A 25,426-nucleotide genomic window follows, 5' to 3' on the forward strand; every position below is an offset into this window, starting at 1 on the left:
GCACTGAGTATATTCCCAGCTGGCCTTTAAAGTAACATTGCAAAAAAATATATAAAAACAAATTGCAATGACACCTAACTAGAAAGAAAAATTTCTATGGATCAATTTTCTATGCCTGTGAAACTTTCACAAGTGCAGCTGCACAATACCTCCCCCTTTTCCATAAAATTAAAAAATAATAACTTTCATGATAGTCAAATAGTTTCAGTAATACTAAATAAGGATAGGAAAGCTATGCAAGTCTGATTCATGTATAGATACTATCTAGCTTTGAAGCTTTGTGAAACCTTTGTTATTTTTATGCTGTTTTAATTATGCTGTTCAGGAAAAGGTTGATTGAGGAGCATCTCTCAGTTACCCCTGCACAGAATATCTGCCCACCCTTTACTGCTGAACCCCCAATTGTTTTCTAAATCCTTCCTTTGCCTTACACTTAGAGTGTGTCTAGACTGCATCCTTCTGTCAGCAGAGGGATGTAGATTAGGCAGGTCAACATTGCAAATGAAGCAGGGATTTAAATGTCCCGTGCCTAATTTGCATAAATGGCAGCCGTTTTTTACCAACTCAGCACTTTGTCCGCAAAAAGCAGCAGTCTAGAGGGGGATCTGTCAAGAAAGAAGGCCTGCAAGGAGGTTTACAGGATCTGTCAAAAAAGCCTTTGTTTCTTGACAGATCCCCCTCTAGACTGCCACTTTTTACTGACAAAGTGCTGAGTTGGCAAAACGCGGCAACCATTTTTATGAAAATTACGCATGGGATATTTAAATCCCCGCTTTATTTGCAATGTCAATCTGCCTAATCTGCATCCCTTTGCTGACAGAGGGATGAAGTCTAGACATGCCCTTACGCTCCTTGGACATTTGAATTCTTGAAATTAGGGAAGTGCCAGAACGGAGAGTGAATAAGTAAAGAAGGCAGTTTTAAAAAGGAACAAATTGCATATACAGGGATAATAGTTACAATACTTTGAAGTTTTGGGAACAGGAAAGCGGGTGAGGGAACCATACAAGCACCTAAAAGTCAGGTTGAGTTGGACCTTGCAAAGGGAATTAAAACCAATAGCAAAAGGTTTTATAGCCATATAAATAGGAAAAAAACAAAAAAAAGAAGTAGGACCACTAATTACTAAGGATGGAGTAGAGGTTAAGGATAATCTAGGAATGGCCCAATATTTGAACAAATACTTTGCTTCAGTCTTTAATGAGGCTAATGAAGAGCTTAGGGATAATAGTAAGTTAACAAATGGGACTGAGGATAAGGAGGTAGATATTACCATATCAGAGGTGAAAGCCAAACTTGAACAGCTTAATGGGAGTAAATCGGGGGGCCCAGATGGTCTTCATCCAAGAATATTAAAGGAACTGGCACATGAACTTGCAAGTCCATTAGCAAACATTTTTAATAAATCTCTAAACTCAGGGGTTATACCATTTGACTGGAGAATTGCTCATATAGTTCTGATTTTTAAGAAAGGGAAAAAAAGCGACCCGGGTAACTATAGGCCTGTTAGTTTGACATCTGTAGTATGTAAGATCCTGGAAAAAATTTTGAAGGAGAAAGTAGTTAGAGACATTGAGGCTAATGGCAATTGGGACAAATTACAACATGGTTTTACAAAAGGTAGATCGTGCCAAACCAACTTGATCTCCTTTTTTGAGAAAGTAACAGATTTTTTAGATAAAGGAAATGCAGTGGATCTAATCTACCTCGACTTTAGTAAGGCATTTGATACAGTACCACATGGGGAATTATTGGTTAAATTGGAAAAGATAGGGATTAATATGAAAGTTGAGAGGTGGATAAGCAACTGGTTAAAGGGGAGACTACAGCGGGTCATACTGAAAGGTGAACTGTCAGGTTGGAGAAAGGTTATTAGCGGAGTTCCTCAGGGATCAGTTTTGGGGCCAATTTTATTTAATCTTTTTATTGCTGATCTTGGCACCAAAAGTGGAAGTGTCCTAATAAAATTTGCAGATGACACAAAGTTGGGAGCTATTGCCAATTCAGAAAAGGATCGGGATATCATACAGGAAGATCTGGATGATCTTGTAAATTGGAGTGATAGCAATAGGATGAAATTTAATAGTGAGAAATGTAAGGTTATGCATTTAGGGATAAATAACAAGAATTTTAATTATAAGCTGGGGACACATCAGTTGTAAGTAACGGAGGAGGAGAAGGACCTCGGAGTCCTGGTTGATTATAGAATAACTATGAGCCGCCATTGTGACATGACCGTGAAAAAGGCTAATACGATCTTGGGATGTATTAGGCAAGGTATTTCCAGTAGGGATAAGGAGGTGTTAGTGCCATTATACAAGGCATTGGTGAGACCCCATTTGGAATACTGTGTGCAGTTCTGGTCTCCCATGTTTAAGAAGGATGAATTCAAACTGGAACAGGTACAAAGAAGGGCCACTAGGATGATCCAAGGAATGGAAAACCTGTCTTATGAAAGGAGACTCAAGGAGCTTGGCTTGTTTACTTTAACCAAAAGAAGGCTGAGGGGGGACATGATTGCACTTTTTAAATATATTAGAGGGATAAATACCAGGGAGGGAGAGGAATTATTTAAGTTTAATACCAATGTGGACACAAGAACAAATGGATATAAGCTGGCTAGTAGGAAGTTTAGACTTGAGATTAGACGAAGGTTTCTAACCATTAGAGGAATGAAGTTCTGGAACGGCCTTCCAAGGGAAGTAGTGGGGGCAAAAGATCTATCTGGTTTCAAGATTAAACTAGATGGGTTTATGAACGGGATGGTTTGATGAGATAACAGGATCTTGGTATCTAGTTGACCATTCATTATCAGTGGGAAATAGGTCAATGGAGGGATGATAGGAGTTACTATAGAGAACTTTCTGGGTGTCTGGCTGATGAGTCTTGCCCACATGCTCAGGGTTTAGCTGATCGCCATATTTGGGGTCGGGAAGGAATTTTCCTCCAGGGTAGATTGGCAGAGGCCCTGGAGGTTTTTCGCCTTCCTCTGTAGCATGGGGTACTGATCACAGCTAGAGGATCTCTGCATCTTGGGGTCTTCAAAGTATTTGAAGGCTTCAATATCTGAGATATAGGTGAGAGGATTATTCTAGAAGGGGTGGGTGAGATTTTGTGGTCTGCACTGTGCAGGGGGTCAGACTAGATGATCATAATGGTCCCTTCTGACCTTGGAGTCTATGAGTCTATGAGTCTATCAGATATAAAATACGGTAATATTAATTCACAGTAGTATGAGATATTAGGATAAATTTTAAAAGTATTTAACAAAATAATAGGAATGAAAGCCACCTCATAAATACCCAAGTCGGACATTTTAATGGTGGTTACAGTATCAATCTTTTACTGGAAGATTGAGGTATAGCACTTGGTCATATTTGTCATTTTTAAAACATGGACATATCTTCAGAATATAGAATTTCCCACATTTAGGTTGCTGTTTTAATGCCATTTTCCATATGAGAAATCATATGCTCTAAGAAGGATTTGACTGGCTTGGTACTGGATAGCCCTTCTTAGGTAAATCTAGAAAGTGTCTTGAAATATATGTAATTCAGGAGATGCCACTTGTTCCTTTGGGTTAATGTCATTATCACGTATCCATATCTCTGTGAATAGCTCATTACAGACAAATAAACATGTGGTCAAATAATGAACAATGTCCCAACATGGGATTAGAATTTACTGTAATATTAAGAGAACTGCCTTTCAGAGGAGGTACAAAACTTAGGTGCGTACTTTTAAAGGTTCAACTCAGTTTTTTCTTAAGAGGAGAATGTTAAATCAAGCGTCCCTAATGGAATATTGACCCAGGAAGCAATTACATCCTACCTACCTAAATTCCCCCTGCAGTTTCACTTGGAAACTATTTTCTTCTTCGTGTACTGGTCTAAAATGTGCAATGTTGCTGAGTGCTGTTAAATCATTAATGAATTTCAGGAGGAAGATAGATAAATTTCAGTTGTGCATTATTTGAAGGGATCGCAGGATAAAACATTTTGGATTCCTTTTGGGATGAAAAAGTATTATATAAATAGAAGATCATTCTTATTGCGAGGCAGTAGCATGTTAAGGAGTTGGATTAAATAATGTCAAAATCTACATTTTTTTTAAATTAATGTTTTCAGAAAAATAATTTTATTTTTTAAAGTTACATTCAAGAGATCTTGATAAATTGAAAAGTATACTGATTTTGCAGAGATGGGGTTTAGTATCAAAAGTAAAGCTTAAAAGTTTTTTTCTCGGAAGAGTGTTTATCAGTGTCTCTGAACTAAGTGCTAGTCTGGAGCTGATATGGAATGGTTGAGTACTAAATGCTTCTAAGGAATGGGGTAATAGTAGAGTTTGGCATATGGCAAGAGATGATGTGGACCATAGAAGTCCCAGGATGAAGGTAGAGATAAGGTGAGAATTGTGAGTTTGACACATGGGAAGGAGAGACAAGTAATAGTGTAAAGGTAACAGAAGTAGGGAAGACAGCAGTGTTTGACACCGGAGAAAGGGATTTTTAGGATACACTTATCATACCAAGTAGGAAAGTTCAGAAGATGAATCTTGCTTTGTAACTATGATATAAACGGAAAATAATCCAGTGCTAGAGTATAAATATTAGGATCTTATATCTTGTGTTTATTGCATTTAGAGATGATTCCCTGTGTTTTGGGGAGAGGATGAATGTTGTATTTTTTGATTCCCTTTCCCTCCCATCCCTTAGTTGGTAGTACAGTCAGAGGTTGCAGTCCTAGAGAAGACTAGCTTAAGTGTGTCTGGTTGTCATAGCATTGCCTTACTCACAGATAAAATACATGGAAATGGTAATATAAAATAAAGGAATGATTTGAAACCCAACAGTATCTCTTCATAAAGGTGCAGGTTAGGTCACTTGCTTATGGAATAAATATGTCTATTACTCAACATTCTAGCCACAACGGGATGACAGAGACCCTCTGCTGAATATCTTGATATTATGGTTCTCAAACTACACTAAAAAGAAATAAAAATTCCCCTTGTAACTTGTGAATAATATTTGATTATGGATGCAAGTCTTTTCTCCAGAATTTTCTTCACATCAAGATGGAGGGATCACAACAGGTAATCATCATGTGATCCCTCCCCTGTCACCGACTTCCAGAGAAACAGAGGCTAATAGCCATTGATGGACCTAACCTCCGTTAATCTACCTAGCTCATTTTTGAACCCTGTTAAAATTCTAGCCTTCACCGCATCCTCTGGCAAGTAGTTCCACAGGTTGACTATGCGCTGAGTGAAGAAAAACTTCCTTTTGTTTGTTTTAAACCTGTTGCCTGTTAATTTTATTTGATGACCCCTAGTTCTTATGTTGTGGGAATAAGTAAATATCTTTTCCTTATTCACTTTTTCCATACCAGTCATGATTTTATAGACCTCTATCATATCTCCCTTAGTCTCCTCTTTGCTAAGATGAAAAATCCAAGTTTTTTTAATCTCTCTTCATATGGGACCCATTCCAAACCCCTAATCATTTTTGTTGCCCTTTTCTGAACCTTTTCCAATGCCAATATATCTTTTTTGAGATGAGATGACCACATCTGTGTGCAGTGTTCAAGATGTGGGCATACCATGGTTTTATATAGAGGCAATAAGAAATTTTCTGTCTTATTCTCTATCCCTTTTTTAATGACTCCTAACATTCTATTTGCTTTTTTCACTGCCATGTCACACTGAGTGGATGTTTTCAGAGAACTATCCACAATGACTCCAAGATCTCTCTCTTGAGTAGCTGTAGCCAAATTTGTCCCCATCATATTGTATATATAGTTGGGAGTATGTTTTCCAATGAGCATTACTTTACATTTGTCAACATTACATTTCATTTGCCATTTTGTTGCCCAATCACTTAGTTTGCTGAGATCTTTATGAAACTCTTCACAGTCTGCTTTGGTCTTAACTATCTTGAGCAGTTTGGTATCATCTGCAAATTTTGCCACCTCTCTGTTTACCCCTTTCTCTAGATCGTTTATAAATAAGTTGAATAGGATGGGTCCCAGGACAGACTCTTGGGAGAGCCCATTAGTTAGCTTTCTCCATTCTGAAAACTTACCATTTATTCCTACCCTTTGTTTAATCAGTTCTCAATCCATGAGAGAACCTTCCCTCTTATTCCGTTGCAGCTAACTTTACTGAAGAGCCTTTGGTGAGGGACCTTGTCAAAGGCTTTCTGGAAATCTAAGTACACTATATCCACTGGATCCCCCTTGTCCACATGTTCGTTGACTACTCCTCAAAGAACTCTAGCAGATTAGTAAGGCATGATTTCCCTATTCATCACACTGCATTTGTTTGCCTTGGAATAACTTGTTCTTTAAGCAAAACAACTTTGCTAATTTTAATTTATGAATCCTGGGTTACGTCAGGTTGTGTGCAAACCTTCAGGGCCTATTTCTCCTGCCATTCCTCTTTTGTTCTCTGCCAGACGTTGATCCAATTGTGCATGGGAATCATGTTGCTAATAAACAAACTATCTGAAATCCTTCTTCCACAATGAAATTCTCTTTGCTAACACTTTCCTTTTAAATGGATGGGGTTATTGAGAAATTATATAGAATCTGGCATGATCTGCTCCCCTGGAACAAACATTTAAGGACTCATTTTCTGGTACAAATTAGGCTCCTTCTCCATTTAACACTTATGTATTTGCCCTAGAAAATTCCATGATGGGTATATTTTTATGTTCACCAGGTCACAGCCTGAATGTAGACCTACTATCTGGCTTGAATTTTGGAACTCAAGTTCCAAGTATTTTCAGAATCAAATATACGTCAGAGTAAGCCAGTTAGGACTACATTTTCAAAGGAATGGGACACTAATTTGGGCCCTTGAGTCTACAATAGCAGGATAAAATTATTTTTTGTGGCTGTATCTCATTGCCAAAAAGGCAAAAGTAAGACATAAGTTGATTGTGGGTACCAAAACTTAACCTGGATGGTAGGCCTGATGAACACAAAAACAAACCCATCAAGGAATTTTCAAGGGTGAAAAACCCATTTTGCAGCAGAAAATGTATCCATAATGGTTTGTATCAGGGCTATAGGCAGGCTAGCTGACAAGGGAGGAAGTAAAGGGGAAAAGTGCCCTGGAGCCTGGTGATTCAAAATGACCCAGGGCTCCTGACACTTCAAATTGCCACTAGAGCCCCAGCCAGTGGGATCTGAGCAATAAGCTATGCACAGGACTCAAGGGCTGGCAGGGGGAAGCTAGACCCCATCACTGCCCATTCTGCCCAAGGCCTTTCCCTTACTAAGAGCCAGAACCAGTCCCAAACACACACAGCTTGCCAAGGGACCTAGACTTTTTTTTGGCCTTCCTGGGTGTAGACCACATTTTATTCTGAGTAAAGTTGATGAAGAAATTATATGTAGACATGGCAGACTTCAATGTTTTTCATACAGTTTCAATGGGTAGCATCTATGTTTTATTTTAAAACTTTTTTTAAGTTTTTTAATCAACTTAAATTTTCACAGTTGTGTGAGATTATGGGTTACAAGCATTTTTTTTTCAATTGTTATAGATTTTCATTTTCACAATCATGGAAAACAATTGATGGGGAAGTCTGTGGTCACCTTTCTAAATGATACCTCTGGTCCAATGCCAGTGTTAAAATGTTTCACCAACGTTAAGGTGGGACACTCAGTTTTCAAAGAACACCTTTTTTTGTTGTCTGTCTTTATTTTTTATTAATATTGATTTCAGTATTTTTCATTGATTTATTTGTGTATGGGGAAATTGACATTTACTGACATTAAACAATGAAAACCAAATCCATCCACGCATCATTTTAAGGTTTGTTTCTCCTGATGATCTGTCTTCCACAAATTATTCTCTCTAATTAGTTTTGTTGGATGACAAAAGAAAGACGTATGGGCTCTGATCCCTTCAAGAGCCAGTTTAGTACTAAATGATTATTCAGTAGACTTGTTATGTTAACGTTGTAGTATAGGTGAAATGCACAATGTATGTTAACTAAGGAAAACTGAAAAGGATTTTTTTGCAAAATCTGTTTGATATATCAATATTAGTTTCCACTTAATAGTAGAATTTTTAGTTGGTAATAAATTGAAAAGCATTTTATTTGTATGATCTCTTTTGAAATATAATTGTAATGTATCCTTTCCCATTGGCAGCAGTGACCAATTTGTAGCATCTTGCTGTACCAGTATTTACAGTAAATTCTTAATATCTGCTTTAAAAATGGATGTGAAACAGGACAGGAAACATGCTATGTTTTTCTGAAAAGGGAAACTGTTACTAAAAAAAGTTAAAAAAATAAGTGCCTACAAATTTCAATATAAGTGTTTTGTCAGATTTCTTTGACCTCTGGGAATAAAAATGTATTGGGTGAAATCCTGGCTGTACTGGAGTCAATAGCAAGATCCCCATTGACTCTGGGAAGGGCCCAGGATTTCATCCACTGTATCATGAGTCTTAGAGGCAAAGAATTGCTTTCCCTGTTAGCAGTGCCTGTTGAATATAAAGGCATGTCTCAACAGCAGCGTTATTTCGACATAACTGATGTTATTCCAAAATAACGTAGTACGTGTCTGCACTACAAGCCTTTATTTCAAAATAATGGCAAGCTGGAGGACTTTTTACTCCGACTCCTAGTAACCCTTATTTCACGAGGAGTAAGGGAAGTCGAAGGAAGAGAGTTTTTCCTTTAACATGCTTCTGTTTTAGACATCAACGAAAGCCAAATTAAGCTATTTCAACTTAAGCTACACAATTGACATAGCTGAAGTTGTGTAGCTTAACGAAAGTTTTGCCCTACTGTGTAGATGTACCCTAAGTGTGTAGGTTTACTTTGTTGCTTTCTTCTCTGTCTTCCTCTTTATCACCATCTTATCCTAAAGTTACCAAACAGGAGTAGACCAAAAATAAAATTACAGATCATACAGGATGTATGGGAAGCTCACATATTTGCAAGTCTTGTGTCTATAAAGGAAAAATTAGGGTGAGAATGAAATTACTTCAGTATCTTTCTTTTTGAACATTTGAAATGATTAAGCAATTTTGCTGAATTATGTCTATAATTCTAAAATTCTTCAGTTCAGTCAAGTTTGTGGTCAATTGAGAACTAGCTGATAGTCCACATAGACCCAGATGACTATTTGGTTTTGGTTTTTCCTCAGGTACAAGAACTAGAACATCACAGAATAAATACAAATTCATTAAATGCTTTTCCATTGTTTTGCCATATAAGAAAGTGTTCAGCTGCCATGTAGATATTTTGAATTGGAAAGTGGGAGGCAGAGATTGATCAGTGAAAATCAAGTCTTTGTGTTACATAAACAGGGCTTGATTCTCTCCAGTGGCCAAACAGGATTTGGGTACAGTGGAGGGAGTAGACTGATAGGGAGCTATTTGTAGTTCTCTGATCCTCCCCCAATAGTCACTTCATAAGGTAAAGGTGCACAGGGGCAGCTCTAAATTATCCTGCTGATATGTCTTTGCCAGTACAGAATTGGGCTTGGTGGAAACTTGCTCTTCTCTCCTCCTCCAACCCACCCCTTTCCTTCCCTTACTTTGGCAAATGGAGTTCCAGTACAAGTGGAAGTCGAGTAGCAGAGCAAAGTGAACTTGGTGGCAGAAAATCCAAGTCCCTCTTGGTATGGTACAAGAAAGAACACATCTGATTTCAACTTTGCTTGGCTGCAAAGGATAGGATTTTTGATTATCTATCAGAGATGTCTAAGTATGGCTTCTCTAATAATAAAATTCATCTTGAGTGTGAATCTTATGGTAATTAATATTCATATCATCCATCTTAAGACCACTCCAGTAGAGTAATAAAATTAGTATAATGAGTGGAGCTATTAAATTACATCTGCTTTATTGTTTCTTGAAACTGCTTTTTATTATGAATGTTGTTGAGGTGAACACTCCAAGGTACCTTTGTTTTAGTAATAACTCCATCATGTCAAAAATGCAAAATATGTAATTCACGGGACATATTAATTAGAATTTTTGGAAAAATAATGTGAAATATAGATTGTATATGCAGAACTCTATCACAATGCACCATTTTAAACTGATGATATTCTAGAAAATATTCTGTATTTTATTTAGAAGAATTAAATATGTTTAATCAAGACAAACATTATGGGTTGACAGCTAATTTGAAAATGCTGTCTCACATCAGTGCATCATTGCTTGTCAGCTGCATAATTGTGTCAAAGAGGGAGGATTAAAGTGAGAAATTTTTCATCTCAGGTAGTTTAATTAACACTAACAAGTATCTCTGCACTGATATGCACACAGTAGCTATGGTCATTCAGCTACTTTTAAATCATATTTAATGAAAGAGCTCAGCAGAAGAAGATACTTATATTCATTTTATTGTTCATTTACTTAAAAAGAAACCATATACAGGAGTTCTGATAACATTAAAATGAAATAATCATGGTTAACATTGTCTGAACGAAATATAACAATGCATATATCTTAGTGTTATCTGATACTGTAGGCAGACTTCAATTTGTGTTTGTATATCAAATGCTTAATAAGGATGAATCTATTCAAAGTTTCCACAGAAACAATTGAAAATGACTATATTTTAGTTATCTCACATGTGTGTGTATTTTTTTTGTTACATTTCCTTCAGTTCCTCCAGCAATTACGTTGCTACAGAAGTCCTTTAATGCCACTGCAGATCGGGGAGAGGCAGTTACTTTATTCTGTAGAGCCATTGGCTCTCCTGAACCTGAAATCAGCTGGTATAGGTAAGTTCCGTTTAGAGCTGTGTATCAGAAAGATTTGAAATGTGTTATCAGTTTGTATCTTACTAAAATAAACTACCCTATTGTTTTATGTGGTTAACAGGCATTGCTAAATAAATGAAATAACATATTTGTCCAAACCATGGTTTTCATTAAAAAAGAGAATTTAGAAAATATCTAACTTATATTTTAATGTGTCTTGTATTAAAGGAATAACAAATAAAATGTAAGAACCTCTGATTTTAAGAAAAAAGATATATTTCTGAATTCTCCATGAAATGTTCAGACTCCAGCTACCTAAAATAACAAAGTATGTAATGCTATAAATACATGACCAACACACAGAGTAACAATATCATATAATACACTAATACATTGTAAAAGAATATATCTCTTAAGCTGATTTAAGTCATCAGGTCTTCCAGTGTAGCCAAACACTTAGTAACAAGTGGCTTCTCAGTAAAATACTCAGTAAAATTCTCAATGGCTAAATGCTCAGTAACAGTATGGCTTCTTTGTGTTATATTAGTTTATCTGGATATTTGATTTCATTAATTGCAGAGCAGTTGTGGATATAATGTGAATCTGTTAAAAACAGGAAACTGTTTTGGAGATGTTGGGTAAAGCTTCCAAGTGAAGTCAGTGAGATTTATGTGGTTAAACCTTTACACTAGATATGTGTTTCCATTTTTTTACTTGAATGAATTGCTCTCCAGGTGGCCTTTCAAAGGGATGATGTGTGCCTATCTTTCAGAGTGCCCTAAAGTAAGGGCCAAGATGGCACAATGAATTAGAGCAGCAGTGGAACAGGCCCAGTAGACAGCTGCTATCTGCAGAGCAGGGGTTGGGACCAGTTCCTCCCTAAATTCCACCCCTTAGAAAATAGGAGAAGTGGCCTAGGAATTGAGGAATCCCTAGAAGGGGGAATTAGACTATAGTGATCCAGCTAAAGTGCTGGTGCTGGAAAAGACCTGAGAAGGCAAAGATGTTCCCTCCAGGGAAGGAGACTTGGGGCACTGCTCTATTCCAGAGTGGAAACAAACTGAGAGACATTATAGAAGGCACTGAGAGACTATTGGACTTGTACCCAGGAAGGGGGTTCTTTTATTTCACATGTAGACTGCCGGTGACTCGGCTGGAGGGAAGAGTCACCGAAGACTCACCGTAAACACAGAGAGAGTGCAGGACATGCACTTGGCCAGGTGGTATACATGAGAAATGAGTGCAACCATAATACAGTTCTGTTTGAGTAGGAGGTTGGAATAGATGATCTCCTGAGGACTCTTGCACCCCAAATCATCAATGAGCACATCATTCTATGAAATGGTGTGCTGACTTTCTGACATTACGCTAATTCATTTGGATTGAGGAAGGAGCAAGTAAGTGTCATCATTACCTGTCTCACTATTACAGATAAGAATTCAATTTCTATCAGATGTAACAAAAATTAAATAAATGATGATAAACCCAAATTTATTAGAAGTAGTGGTGGGAAATTCACAAACTAACATTTCACAGTTTGGGAACTTGGTGTCCCTTTGAGGTCATGTTATAAAATGTAGCTCCTGGCTGGACAGAACTCTCTAGAATTATCAGAAAGCCTAATATTCTCATTTGTCTCACTGCAAGAAGACAATTCATCTTGCTACTTTACATTTTCAAGATGAAAAGTAGGGACACAGTTATCGTGTATCTTTGGAAGTGGGATGTGTAGAATTGTCAGTCTTCAGTGCCATTTCTACAGTATACTTTAATTTGAAAGTATCACGGTAATGTATACAAACAAATAAAACACCTTGCAGAAGGACCTCTGCAAACCATCTGTACTAGGCTGTGTCCAGACTCGAGGGATTTTTCGAAAAAAGTAGCCTTTTTTCGAAAAAACTTCACCTGCGTCTAGACTACAGCTGCGTTCTTTCAAAATTAAATCAAAAGAACGTGGCTTTTCTTTCGACGGCAGAAAACCTCATTTCACGAGGAAGAACGCCTTTTTTCGAAAGTGCTCTTTTGAAAAAAGGCGTTCTTGAATGCAAACAGGGCTTTTTTGAAAGAGAGCATCCAGACTGCCTGGGTGCTTTCTTTCAAAAAAGCGGCTTGTTTTTTCGAAAGTACTGCTTGCAGTCTAGACGCTCTTTTTCGAAAGAGGCTTTTTCAAAAGTATCTTTCGAAAAAGCCTCTTTCGAAAGAGGCTTGCAGTCTAGACGTAGCCTCAGTGAACCAGATCGACCCTCTGTAGGAATAATGACCTTTCTAAAAGGGGAAATGTTTGTTGTAAACCATCCAATACCTCTAGAAGAATTAATCAGGCCCTGAGTGGTCTAGTGAATGGGAAAGAGACTAGTGAGCCAGCAGACTTGCATTCTGTTCCTCACTCTGCCACTGACCTGCATTATGAGATCTTAAGGAAGTCAGTTCACTTCTCTGTTTCTCTTTCTGCCCTTCATTTGCTTTGTCTGGTTACATTATATGCTCTTGAGGGAATGGGACTGTCTGTGACTGTGTGGAATTACAATGCCTGTTAAAATGAGGCTTTGATTTTTGGCGACAACACCTAGATCTGGAGTGGCCAATTACCAGACTGTGACTCTAAACTATGAGAAGAAATGGGATGTATTATTTGGGCACCATAACTTTGTATTCTGTTTACAACTATGCCATTGAGTTCTGTGCTCTTGATCAAGTCTTTTAGCCTTTCAAAGCCTCAGTTTGTTTATCTGTAAAAGAGCTACTGTAGAAAAAGCATCTACAGATCTTAAGATAAAAAGTGCTAGAAACATGCAGAGTGTATTGTAAGTTACTTACAAGCAGGCTACGTCTACACTGGCCCCTCTTCCGGAAGGGGCATGTAAATTTCAGCAGTCGTCGTAGGGAAATCCGCGGGGGATTTAAATATCCCCCGCGGCATTTAAATAAAAATGTCCGCCGCTTTTTTCCGGCTTTTAAAAAAGCCGGAAAAGAGCGTCTAGACTGGCCCCGATCCTCCGGAAAAAGTGCCCTTTTCCGGAGGCTCTTCAAAGTAAGAATAAGAGCCTCCGGAAAAGGGCACTTTTTCCGGAGGATCGGGGCCAGTCTAGACACTCTTTTCCGGCTTTTTTAAAAGCCGGAAAAAAGCGGCGGACATTTTTATTTAAATGCCGCGGGGGATATTTAAATCCCCCGCGGATTTCCCTACGACGACTGCTGAAATTTACATGCCCCTTCCGGAAGAGGGGCCAGTGTAGACGTAGCCCATATGTCAAAGGAATAGAGGGATGGAAATTTATGCTACATGCTTGTCACTAAGGAAGAAACTGAACAAAATATTTCTGATTCCACAAACTGAAGTAATAAAACTAAAATATTACTTTTTTCTCACTGATAACCAGCAAAATTAAGGATTCTGTAAGAGTTTGTTGGATTTTCAGGGATTTTCTTAGGATAATCCTGCAAGTTTGGGAGATGGACACTGGTCATCCTCCTTTACAGAAATTCTAGTTGGATTTCCCAATAATACTCTAGCTACATTGCCTCACTATTAGTAAACATAATTCATCAGGACTGTCTCTTCACACAGGATCAGGTCAGGAGCCCTTTACTCAATCCCCATTGAATTCTATGAGCAACAGGTTCACATTTTATGTAAAGTTCAGTATCCTCTTTATATGGGGGATTTTTTTTGCCAAAATAGCTGTTGAATGAGCAACACTAGTGTGCAAACAATAACAATTATTTCAAATGAAATAATGAGTTTTGATTTACTGAAGTATTGTGTTACTCCTAGTTCGTTGTTTTTATGTTATTTTAAGTTAAAGAATTTTTGGGAAATATAACTATAATTTTTTGTATGGCCTAATCCTGACACAGCCAAAACTCCCACTGACATCAGTAGGACATTTTTCTTTTGAAAAGGACCGAAAGATTTATGACTATTGTGATATAATCTTTCCTTTGTTATGATTAAATACAGGCAGATTCCAACCGAGTTAAAATTCATTTTTTCAATTTATCCCCTGGGATTTTCTTTTTGGTTTCCCACAGGCTGCTACAATTAAGGGTTAAATTGAGCCCTGGCACAAACAGGTCTTTCACCACTGAAGTCAGATGAGATACAGATGGACTGACCTTGTACCAATAACAATTAGCCCTCTTGTAAGCCCTTTGTAGTGTTTGACTCAATAAGCAAAATGCTGACCAAACCAGGAGCTTCAGGATTGGAACCAAATCCTCCTTTGTATGAAATTTGCATGTCAGAATTTTAACTTACTGATCATCATTTGTCTATGCCAATTATTTTATCTATGTTTCTATGGGAATATAAACATTATTTTATATTCAAGTACCATTCTCCATTGCATGATGTATAATTAAAGGAATTGAGCTAAAGTGTCAGTGTTTCTCTACCAATCCATTAGATTGCTTATATTAGTTTTGGAAGGTACATGAAAAGAAAGATCAGTATGGATTAGTTTTTGCTTTATTTAACATGTGAATGCGCCTAGTTAAAATTTCACTGTAAATCTAGGGTAACTCCTCTGTATTGCATGGAGTTACACTGGAATTAAAGCAGAATGAGCAAGTAAAGAATTCCAACAGAATTAAACTACCCAAATTTTTAAGACAGGTGTGCTCTGATCCTGCAAATAATACTAATGTGAGTAATCTGGGTGAAATCAGTGCAGATAAACATTTGATCTTTAATGACCGGATTTAGAATCAACCAACAAAGGAAATAATCTTTTAATGAGTTACATGTATCTGTTTGTTCTCTATTAATTTAACTCTGTCCCATTCCTTGGAAGTCCCAGTTTCTACTTTCAAATCATCTTGGCTACATCTACATTGGCCCCTTTTCCGGAAGGGGCATGGTAATTTTTGAAATCGCAATAGGGAAATGCGCGGGGGATTTAAATATCCCCCGCGGCATTTAAATAAAAATGTCCGCCGCTTTTTTCCGGCTTTTAGAAAAGCCAGAAAAGAGCGTCTACACTGGCCCCGATCCTCCAGAAAAAGCGCCCTTTTCCGGAGGATCTTATTCCTACTTCAAAGTAGCCCACGAGTGTAGGAAATGTTCATCACAAAAGACATTTTGGGACCATTTTTGACCTCAGATACTTTCTGCATATCCTACTGAAATCACAGGAAATTGTGAGAGACTATCTGGGTGTGGAATCAAGTCTGCTATAATTTGCTAAATAAATAAAGGAACTCACACTGAAAAGGAGATGAATAAATGTTACTATCATATTTATAAAATGAAAGCATCAGTAGATTAAAATTTGACTGAACTTTAATAACAAAAGCTTCAGAGGGATAGCCGAGTTAGTCTGTCACAGGAAAAACTTTAAAAAACAACAGACTAGTACATTGATTCTCAATCAGTGGTACAAGTATCCTTGGTGTACTCGAGAGAAGTCGGGGGGTGGGGGGAGTACATCAACACAATTGAAATTTAGAGAAAACTGAATTTTTGTTTTAAAGTTTTACAGTGTTTTATTACTTTTGTACTTTTTACACCCAAAAATGTCATTTCCTGCCTGACTATAAGTAAGTTGTTTAAACATATGTGCTGCAATGGTAGAAGAACTTTTGTGTGTCTGAAAACTGTAGGTACTGGGGGTACTTATTTTTTTTTTAAAGGGGTACTTTATAAATAAAGGTTGAAAAACACTGGACTAGTAGCACCTTAAACACTAACAAAACATGTAGCTAGTATCATGAGCTTTAGTGTGCGCAATCCACTTCTTCAGGTGACAGGAGTATTAGACATCCGGATCTAGAAATAAATAATGGAAGGAAGGGGGGAGAGAAAAACGATAAAAAAGGAGGGGGAAAAGAGAAAAAATAAAAAGAGACAGTGAGTAGATGGTTCAAATAGTTACAACAGGCTGATTTGAACCATCTACTCACTGTCTCTTCTTTTTTCTGCTATCCCTCCTCTCTTTTCACTTTTTCTCTCTCCCCCTCCCCCCCCGCCACTTCCCTTATTTATTCTTGGATGTGGACTTCTACTACTCCTGTCATCTGAAGAAGTGGGTTGCGCCCATGGAAGCTCATGATACCATCTACATGAATTATTAGTCTTTAAGGTGCTACTAGTCTATTTGTTGTGTTGTAAGTTTTTTTTTTAATAACAAAGTATAAGACAGAGGGAAAATCTTACCAATATCATGTTCTTAGCATAAATTAATCTTCCCTAGAAAGTATCTATATTCTTATTCAAAATAAGATCTATTTGGAATTATTTTAGAATTTGTTGTAATTAAGATGATGATCACCATAAAATTATCAGTAAGAAACTAAAAATCACCATGGCCCTGATTTTTAAACTTGGGTGTTGTTACCAGATTTGCCCAATACTCTGGGGTATGCTCATGGTCATTTATCAGGGTTACCCTTATGGGACTGGGGGAAGGTTAACAGTTCTATCAGTGTGCTGTTGGTGCTTACTTGGGCTCTCATATGGAGCTGAATTCTCCCTGCTGCCAATTCCCCCTCCCACTGGAGCTCTCCTGCAGGAACTAGGTTCCTCAGGATGGGGTTCTTACCACCTTGGCAACACACACAGACACTCACACCCACTAACAGAGCACGTCTGAGAGGACTGGGTACTCAGCACTCACAAGCTGACCCCCTCATATGTCCCTGGACTCAGCTGGCTGGGTTTCACAGCAATGCCACACTGCACCCTCATGTGCCTTTGGACTCCGTGTGCTGGATTAAACAGCACTTTAAGCTGCCATCCTCATAAGCCCCCAGGTTCAGCACCCCCTATCCCCACTTTCACATCACAGTCATTCACTGGTAAACCACATGATGAGCAAACCCCACAGGATTTTAGGCACTACAGGGATCTTTTGCTTGGGTACAAGAAGCGTTGTTGCAGAGCAAATGGGGAAGCCAAAACAACACCCCTTAAGGAAGAGTGAGCAAAAGAGAAAGAAAGAGAGAGAAGCAACCAGTTTAACAATGAAAGTGATTTATTTCTGAGTAGTGAATAGATATCAAAAGGTTACAATATTAAATCTAACAATTACAATATTAAATCTAAATTGAAACTGATTACAAATGTTAGGTAACCATATAACAGTTTACACAGGACAGGGTCAGGAGGCTATGCTTAGAGAGATAGTTGATGGGAGGGAGAAAGAGAGAGAGAGAGAGAGAGAGAGAGAGAGAGAGAGAGAGAGAGAGACCTCACCACTCCACGGAGCTTGCACTGATCAGGGTTCCCAGATGATGATGGTAGCCGGGGGTCCAGAGGGCAGGAGATAAGCAGGACAGAGCCCCCAGCACGATCAGACAGGAGATGAAGAAGTCTCAATGGAACTGATGCAGTTTAAGTCCAGGTATCAGAACAGTTTTCTTGGGGCAAGGATAGGAGTTTTTATAGGGATAGTTCAAAGAGAAAGAGGAGAGACAATAGAGACTGATTACCCCTGGTTATGGGTGATGTTCCTTGAACGAGCTCACAATGCAACTAGGCAGTTTCAGTATTTTAGATGTCAATAGGATCGTTACTAGATTTGGGTGTGAGCAGGCTTAGGTTCATTAGCATCTGGAGCAGGGATTTCCCATCAGGCAGTGCTTCTCTGCTTTCAGTGTCCCATAGTTCACTGCGGTTCCTGCCTTGGAAGAGCTGCTCTCCATTCTGTATGCTAATGAGATGTTCCTCTGTTCCATCTTTAATGCAAATGAGGCTGGGGTGTTTCCTTAATTATATCACCCTTGTCTGAAGCAGTTTAGGTGTGTCTTCCCCGGCCTTTTCATTGCTTTGTCTTTGATTCTAGCAGAGGCCTGAGGGAGGGGGATGGTTTTCCATGAGTGTCACTCCCTGGTTCCCCAAGAGCACAAGGCTGACAGGTGACCATGTTCTGGTTCCCCAAGAATCACAGAGCTGGTGGGTAACAGTGTCTAAATCATATGTAGGTGATTTGGTCTCTCAATGCCATTGAAGTTACTCAGCATGTGTGTAAATCAGGCAATGTATGTTTGTTTTTTGTTTGTTTGTTTGCTTGTTATGTGAAGAAGGTGCATTGCTGAGCAACAGAAAAAACAGATCAAAGGAAGCTTAGAGTAAATAAGACAAAGTGAAGAGAAATAAAGTCAGGATTGCATTCTAGTAGAAAAAGTGCATAACGTAATTGTGTGTATGCCAGGGTGCTGAAGTGAGTTGGTCAAGTACTGATTAGCCATCAGAGTATTCACAGGTTTTGTTATTTCTAAGCCATCTGGACTGTACATATCCTAGTGGCTGGAGATTTGTTTGTTTACTGAATTGTGGCTAGCTAACAACAGATGAGAAGGAAAAAATACTGAGACAAGTTGTTTATGTGCCAGTATACTACATGAGTTAGTGTGAAACCATTTTTATAAATTATCTCACTAATGTGAATAGCAGTGTCATTAAATCAATGCTACAAATTATTAGAATGAAAATGTTATACTGTTTCTAATTAATTTGTATTTTAGGAGATGGTAATAAAATTCATATGGCAAGGAGGTTGAGTATCAAAATGTGATCCAGAATGGATTCTCTTCTGTCCAGTATTTGGATGCATTTATTAAGACACCCAATTACCCAATGAAACAATTTACATTAAAGTGAAATCAACTGCTTCCACATATAATGCCAGCCTCTAACACACATTTTGCTGTGTGCTTTGTATGGGAGCAAAATAGCCGTGTCCTCCAAGGGAAATAACTTTGAGGCGACACACTCTTCTAAATCAGAAAACTAAATGTGGTGTTTCAGATAGAGATACATTTGTGATTATAAATCCCTTTCTATTCTTCAGGAATGGCAAGCTTATTGGTGAAAATGAAAAATATATTTTCAGAGGAAGCAATACAGAATTAACTATCCGAGATATCAGAAATATTGATGCAGGTCCTTACATTTGTGCAGCAAAAAATAAAGCAGGAAATGATAAAAAACAGACATTCCTCCAAGTTTTTGGTAAGTATTGCCTGGCATATACTGTCAATTGTTCTGTTGTTTTGTTAGTTATTTCATTGCAGTTGGTGGTAATATTTTTTATAAAAAACATACTGGAATAGATCTTCATTGTGTATATAATTAAGTCACTGGAACACTGCCATATATGCCATTTGAGAAATAGGTTTATATTGAGATCCAAATTTGATTTGTAGACCTCAATCCATGAAGGAGAATGAAGAATCTAGAAACCCAAATGAGGTTATAAAACTGGATTTGTAAGGTCCAAATGCCAGTTTACCTATATTACTCTTATTTATATATATATTTGTTAAATACAAGTAACCATTATGGTTAACAGTAGCAACTGAAATTGTAACTTATAAGTTCATATGGAATCTTGCCACCAGAAGGTGCCAATTGATGCAGCAGCCAACTTTGGCATTGTGGTACTAGGGATGTAAGTGACTAGTCGACTACTTAACTACCCAATCAATTTAGGTTTATTACATAGTTGTGTCACTTCTCCACTAGTGGCTTCCTCTTCCCCTCCTTTGCTGAGTCTATAGCAGAGGCAGGAAGTGGGAGGAGCAGCAACCAGTGCAAGGGGGAGCAGATCAAGTTAGTTCTCCCCCAATACTGTCACTGTGGGGGGAAGGAGAGTCAGAGGCGCAGTGGGTGAAATGATGCAAGCTGGAACTGAGCAGTCCCGGTTCACACTGCGTCTCAGAAGCCCCACCTCTGCTTTTTAAATGTAGTAAAAGATGGAAGGCTCTTACTTCATTTAAAAAGCAGAGCCACAGTGAATTCCCTTATTGACTAATTGAATAGTCAATGGAAATTCCATTCTTAACCACTATTTAACATACCTAAGTGGAATAAGGGAACCTTTTCTCTGCTGTTTGCCACTTTAATCTTTACTCCTGAATTTGATTTTGAAATTCTGTTATCTTCAACATCTGCTGAACAGCAATTCAGATACAGAACACTGAACTGGTAAATTATTAATTTTCTGTGGTTTCCTTTTAAAAGTTGGTTGTTGGATTATGAGAATATGTATGGATGGAAGGAGAGAAAACCTTGAATGTATAATCCTCCCCCACAAATAAAACCCCCCACAGGAGACTTAGCTTTTTAAATAAGGCATTTTTACTCCAGTGAAAATCATATAGAAGCAAGATTTTATTTTATTTATTTTATTATTTTTTTTAAATTGATTGGTTGATCTTAATATGCTTTATTGTTTGTAAGTATCACGGCTGTTCATAACTCTGACATGAAAGGGGTAGCTGCTAAAAAAAACTCCTCAATATTACAGACTCTGTGACCTTGGACTGCAACTACTCAAATGCAAAAGCCCCTTGAAGCTAGGAAGAAGCACTTGGGAACTTCTCCCTGTGGGTAACCCCAACTCTTTAGTCCTCCCTTAGGAAAGAGCTTGAAAAGAAACTGTAATCTCTTAATATCTGACCTGCAGTTCAGGCACATGGACACACAACTTCTTGCCTTCTAGAACACAGGAATTAGATTGGAGTTGTTAAAAAGTGATTTTATTAACAAAATAAAGAGGATATATTTATAAAAGCAAACTTGGTTGCTAGGTGTTACATGACTAAAAAAAAGATTAAAGAACAGAGAAGAGAAACTAAATGTTCACATTTTTGTCAGCATGTGATGCTGCTGCCATAAAATCACATCACTTAGTTTTTAAATTAAAAATATAGTAGAGCAAAGCTCCCATGCACATTGGCCTTAGGGAAAAAAATCTGAAATCTGAAACTGCTTGACAATTACAATCCTGAAATTAACTAAATAAAAATAAAAAGTATTAATAATTATTTGTTGATATTAATACTCAGTATCAACAATTGAAATGCTTGAGGCAACAATGTTAAAGACAAATACAATGCTTCATTTTTTCAATTTATTTATTAAATCTAGATTTTTTTTCTACTTCTTGAAGCAAGCAATACTAATGATAATATCTACTCTATCTGTACAAAGCAACAGTAATCCGTCTCAAAGTGGATAGTCTGGGAAAGTGGAATCCACATCCCAACCAATGATCAGCCATGATCCCACTGCACTACTTCTGCAGGATGTTGGGAACATTGGTCAGTGTTAATGGATGTTGCCAGACCAAACAGTGCTGGATTTCAGAGGTACCAATGTACAGGTCCGACAGTCAACTACAGTACTCAAAAGTTAGCCTAAAGTGAGGCATCTGTGCAATCTTAATTAAAACCCCTTCTACATATGCATTATAACAGTCATTGGTTACGTGATCACAAGTAATTTTTTTCCCACAGGATTTCTGGCTCAGTTCACATGATGGATCTGCTATGTGGATAGAAGAGGCTTAGATAGTGAAGGAGACTATTGTTTTTAGGGCACTTTCCTCCTCTGTTTTCCTCTGAAGTTGAAAGGTGTGTGCTGTTTTCAGGCCTGGGATGGGTGAGCCTAAGTCCACCCGAGACTAAAGCCCCTTTTCCTGAACTAAGGGGAAGTTACCCCTAAGTCCAGGTCATAGTTGAGTTCTGGGAACAATAGTGGAGAAATCAGGAATGGAAATGAGGTCAAAAGTTAAAAATGAGAGAGCCAGAGTGTGGGACACTGAGCAGAGAACACCAGACTGAACTCACCAGTCATCAAAGGCATCCAGAGGGTCAGTAGAACTCTGTCTATAGATGTGATCAGATGAGAGACTGGAAATAGGTCCCACAATTACAGAGTATCCCTCCGTCCAGCTTTGTCCTATTATGATGGATGACTCTTTTGGCCATAGCCAGGGGAAGGTTGATGAGGTGATACAGATTTTTTTGTCAGGCCATGTGTATGACTCAGGAGGTGCAGGGAAAAGAGCAGCCAGAAACTCATTAAATGGGGTTGGTGGAGACAGAAGAGGGGCTGCAGCCTGACACACACTATGGAGATGAGTGCCAATGTCTCCATCTAACTGCAATAGGTGTAGGTGTCAGAGGAGTTCATCAACTACTATGGGTCATGCCCGTGTTCAAGGCTTCCTGCAGGAAATGCCAGCTGATATTCCTGGTGGGCCTTGGAACCAGAGTAGAGCACAGACAGGCCCAACAGGTTTCCTCATCATCTACAGGTGGCAGCAGGCCCTGCCACTTGATGAGCAGAACACAAGGGGAAGAAATGGATTAGATGATGCACGCGTGGTAAAGGTCTCCTCACTGCACACTTCAGAAGCAGGCCATATAGATGGCTCAGTTGACATGCTAAAGGCTGTGGGAGAACCATTCACTGATGGGGTCTGATTCTGAGTTTTGTTGAGCTGGGGAGCAGCCTCCTGCAGGGTTCACTCAAGGAAAGTGAGAGAAACAGGAGGCAAGACTGCTTTCAACTCTGGACACACGGGGTGGGCAGCCCCCATGCAGTGAGACCAATCCCACTACTCTCAGGGTATGTCTACACTAGCTCATTAGTTCGAGCTAGGTAAGCAAATGAGGGCAACTGGAGTTGTAAATGAAGCCCGGGATTTAAATATCGGACTAAGGGGGATTTAAAAATGGTGGCTCCCGGGAACATGCAAATGAAGCCCGGGATATTTAAATCCCAGGCTTCATTTGCAACTCCAGTTGCCCTCATTTGCCTACCTAGCTCAAACTAACAAGCTAGTGTAGACATACCCTCATTGTAGTCCAGCAGGACTCAGACTTTGATGGTAACAACTAGAACCAACTTCCCATGCACCATCTGAATATGGAGATGGGAGTTTTCTGTTAGGGTTTCTGCAAGGTTGTTCTCCCCATCGGCAGCTGCTGCTTAATACCTGGTTAGAGGGTATGTCTACAGCTGTTATTCCAAATTAACTCCCATAGCGTCTACCTAAGCAAACCACTATTTCGAATTAAATCCAAAATAGCGGGGCGCTTAACTGGAGTTTGGTAAACCTCATTCTGTGAGGAGTAATGCCAAACTCGAATTACCTAATTCGGAATAAGCATTGTGTAGATGCTTAGTCCAAATTAGCTGGCCTCCCGCCTTCCCAGTTTTCCCTGGTGGCCGCTCTGAGCCAAACCAGGAAAACTCTTCTCCCTCTCTCCCAGCCCTAGAGCCTTTAGGGGGGCAGACTCTGGCCACAGTGCCTGTGCCAGCTCCAAGCCTGCCAGCCCAGAGCCAGCAGTCACTGCCCCAACCCACTGGCCCCAAAACATGAGCCAGCTAGCCAGTGGCAGCCAGCCCTCCACCACTCCACAGGAACAGTCTGCCAGCTCCCAGGACCTTCTAGGGCCTGGAGAAGGTGGTCACCTTCCTGGTCCAGGGCAGAGATCAGGGTGTACCGTACTCAAGTTTGGCAGATGCCCCCTACGTCCGTACTAGATCTCCGTACTAGACAGAGGAATGCAGCTGTCTGTCAGAGTAGCTGCCAGCTTGGCCACCAAAGGCCACATGCAAACCCAAGAGCTGGTTTGCATGAAAATCAAGTTGGTCCAGCAAACCCCTAACCCTGAGCTTCTCCTCCCGCTTCTTCCCCTCACCTCTCCCCTTCCAGGTCCCTTCTCCCAGGTTTCCCCCTCCCCTCTCCCACTCTCATTCCCACCCCAGTTTTGGTCAATAAAGAGAGTTTGTTTCTGGCAAGAAATGTATTTTTATTTGACATCAGGAAGGGGGGTTAGGGAGAGGTAAGTGGAAGGAGGGAGGAATGAGGCACAAGCCCCCAGTGGGGCAGACCAGGGAGGTTCTTAGTGCTCCTCAGGGTGGAAGCTTTCCTGCAGGGCCTGGATACTGACATCCCCCCTGATGGACCTCCCGGATGGCAGCCTGCAGAAAGTGCAGCCAGGCTCACAGCAACACATCCATGAGAAGCACCAGAGTGCCCTGGGGCAGCTCCGGCTCCCTATTGCAGAGTGCGGTGGTGCCCCGAGTGAGGGCAAGCAGAGCACGCAGAGACAAAATGCTTTTCTGTCCCTCATTGAGGAAGGCAAGCAAGCAGGGACACATGTGAACCAGTTGCCCAGGGGACAGGGGGAGGTGTGCCTTTAAGCACAGGCGTCAGATAGCCTCAGGCAGCAGCCACACACAGACAGTCCTGACCTGATGAGCTGCCTGACTGGTTCTGGCTGGCCTTAAATCCGAATCTGTGTCCAGTCAGTGTGGATGCAGTATTTCGAATTAGCAAAATGCTAATTCAAGCTGCATTTTGTGTGTAGAGGCATTAATTCAAATTAGCGTAACTATTTCGAATTAAGATAACTCCAATTAACGCTGTAGTGTACACATACTCAGAGATTAGCTTTTAGGTCCTAAGGAAATTCTAAGGGTCCTGGACTAACACAATAGGTATGTGATCTAATATGTGTATTTAATTATATTAATCTTTCTACAGTTTCCAAGAAATGAGGGGAAACAAGAGAGAACCATGGCATCCAATACAAATTCCTTATCATATTCCACAAATATCTTCACGGTCTTGTATCATATTACCTTTTCACAATACCTTGCATAACACTTTTCCCTTTCTTCCATGTTGTTCCTTACACAAAGAGAAAGCTCCTATTCAGAATATATTCAGAAAAATGAGGTTTGATAATGATTAGGAAGATAATTGCTGATTACTGGTCAGAAGAGTGCACAAAGCCAATCTATGTGAAAACATACTTTTTTTAAAAAATGACCCTTGCAACCCTACTGCCTGCTTATCTGTCTCATCCGCCTGTTATTTATTTTTTCTTTAGAATGAAAAATATTTGGGGCAGGGACTGTTATTTATTAATGTTTTCAGAGTATGCAATAT

The 25,426-nt window shown here is 39.2% G+C and overlaps 1 protein-coding gene across 2 annotated transcripts in view; it reads left to right on the plus strand.

Annotated features, from left to right (window-relative positions):
* The window catches only part of NCAM2 (neural cell adhesion molecule 2), a 547,839-nt gene that overhangs the window by 304,785 nt on the left and 217,628 nt on the right, over positions 1-25,426 (plus strand). For both annotated transcript variants that reach the window (XM_075910051.1, XM_006128839.4), the window contains exons 6-7: positions 10,637-10,754; positions 19,526-19,686. In XM_075910051.1, the coding sequence (XP_075766166.1) occupies positions 10,637-10,754; positions 19,526-19,686 (279 nt within the window). The remainder of the gene's footprint in view (positions 1-10,636; positions 10,755-19,525; positions 19,687-25,426) is intronic.

The sequence above is a fragment of the Pelodiscus sinensis genome, chromosome 1 (assembly GCF_049634645.1).
Source record: "Pelodiscus sinensis isolate JC-2024 chromosome 1, ASM4963464v1, whole genome shotgun sequence".
NCBI classification, from domain to species: Eukaryota; Metazoa; Chordata; order Testudines; family Trionychidae; genus Pelodiscus; species Pelodiscus sinensis.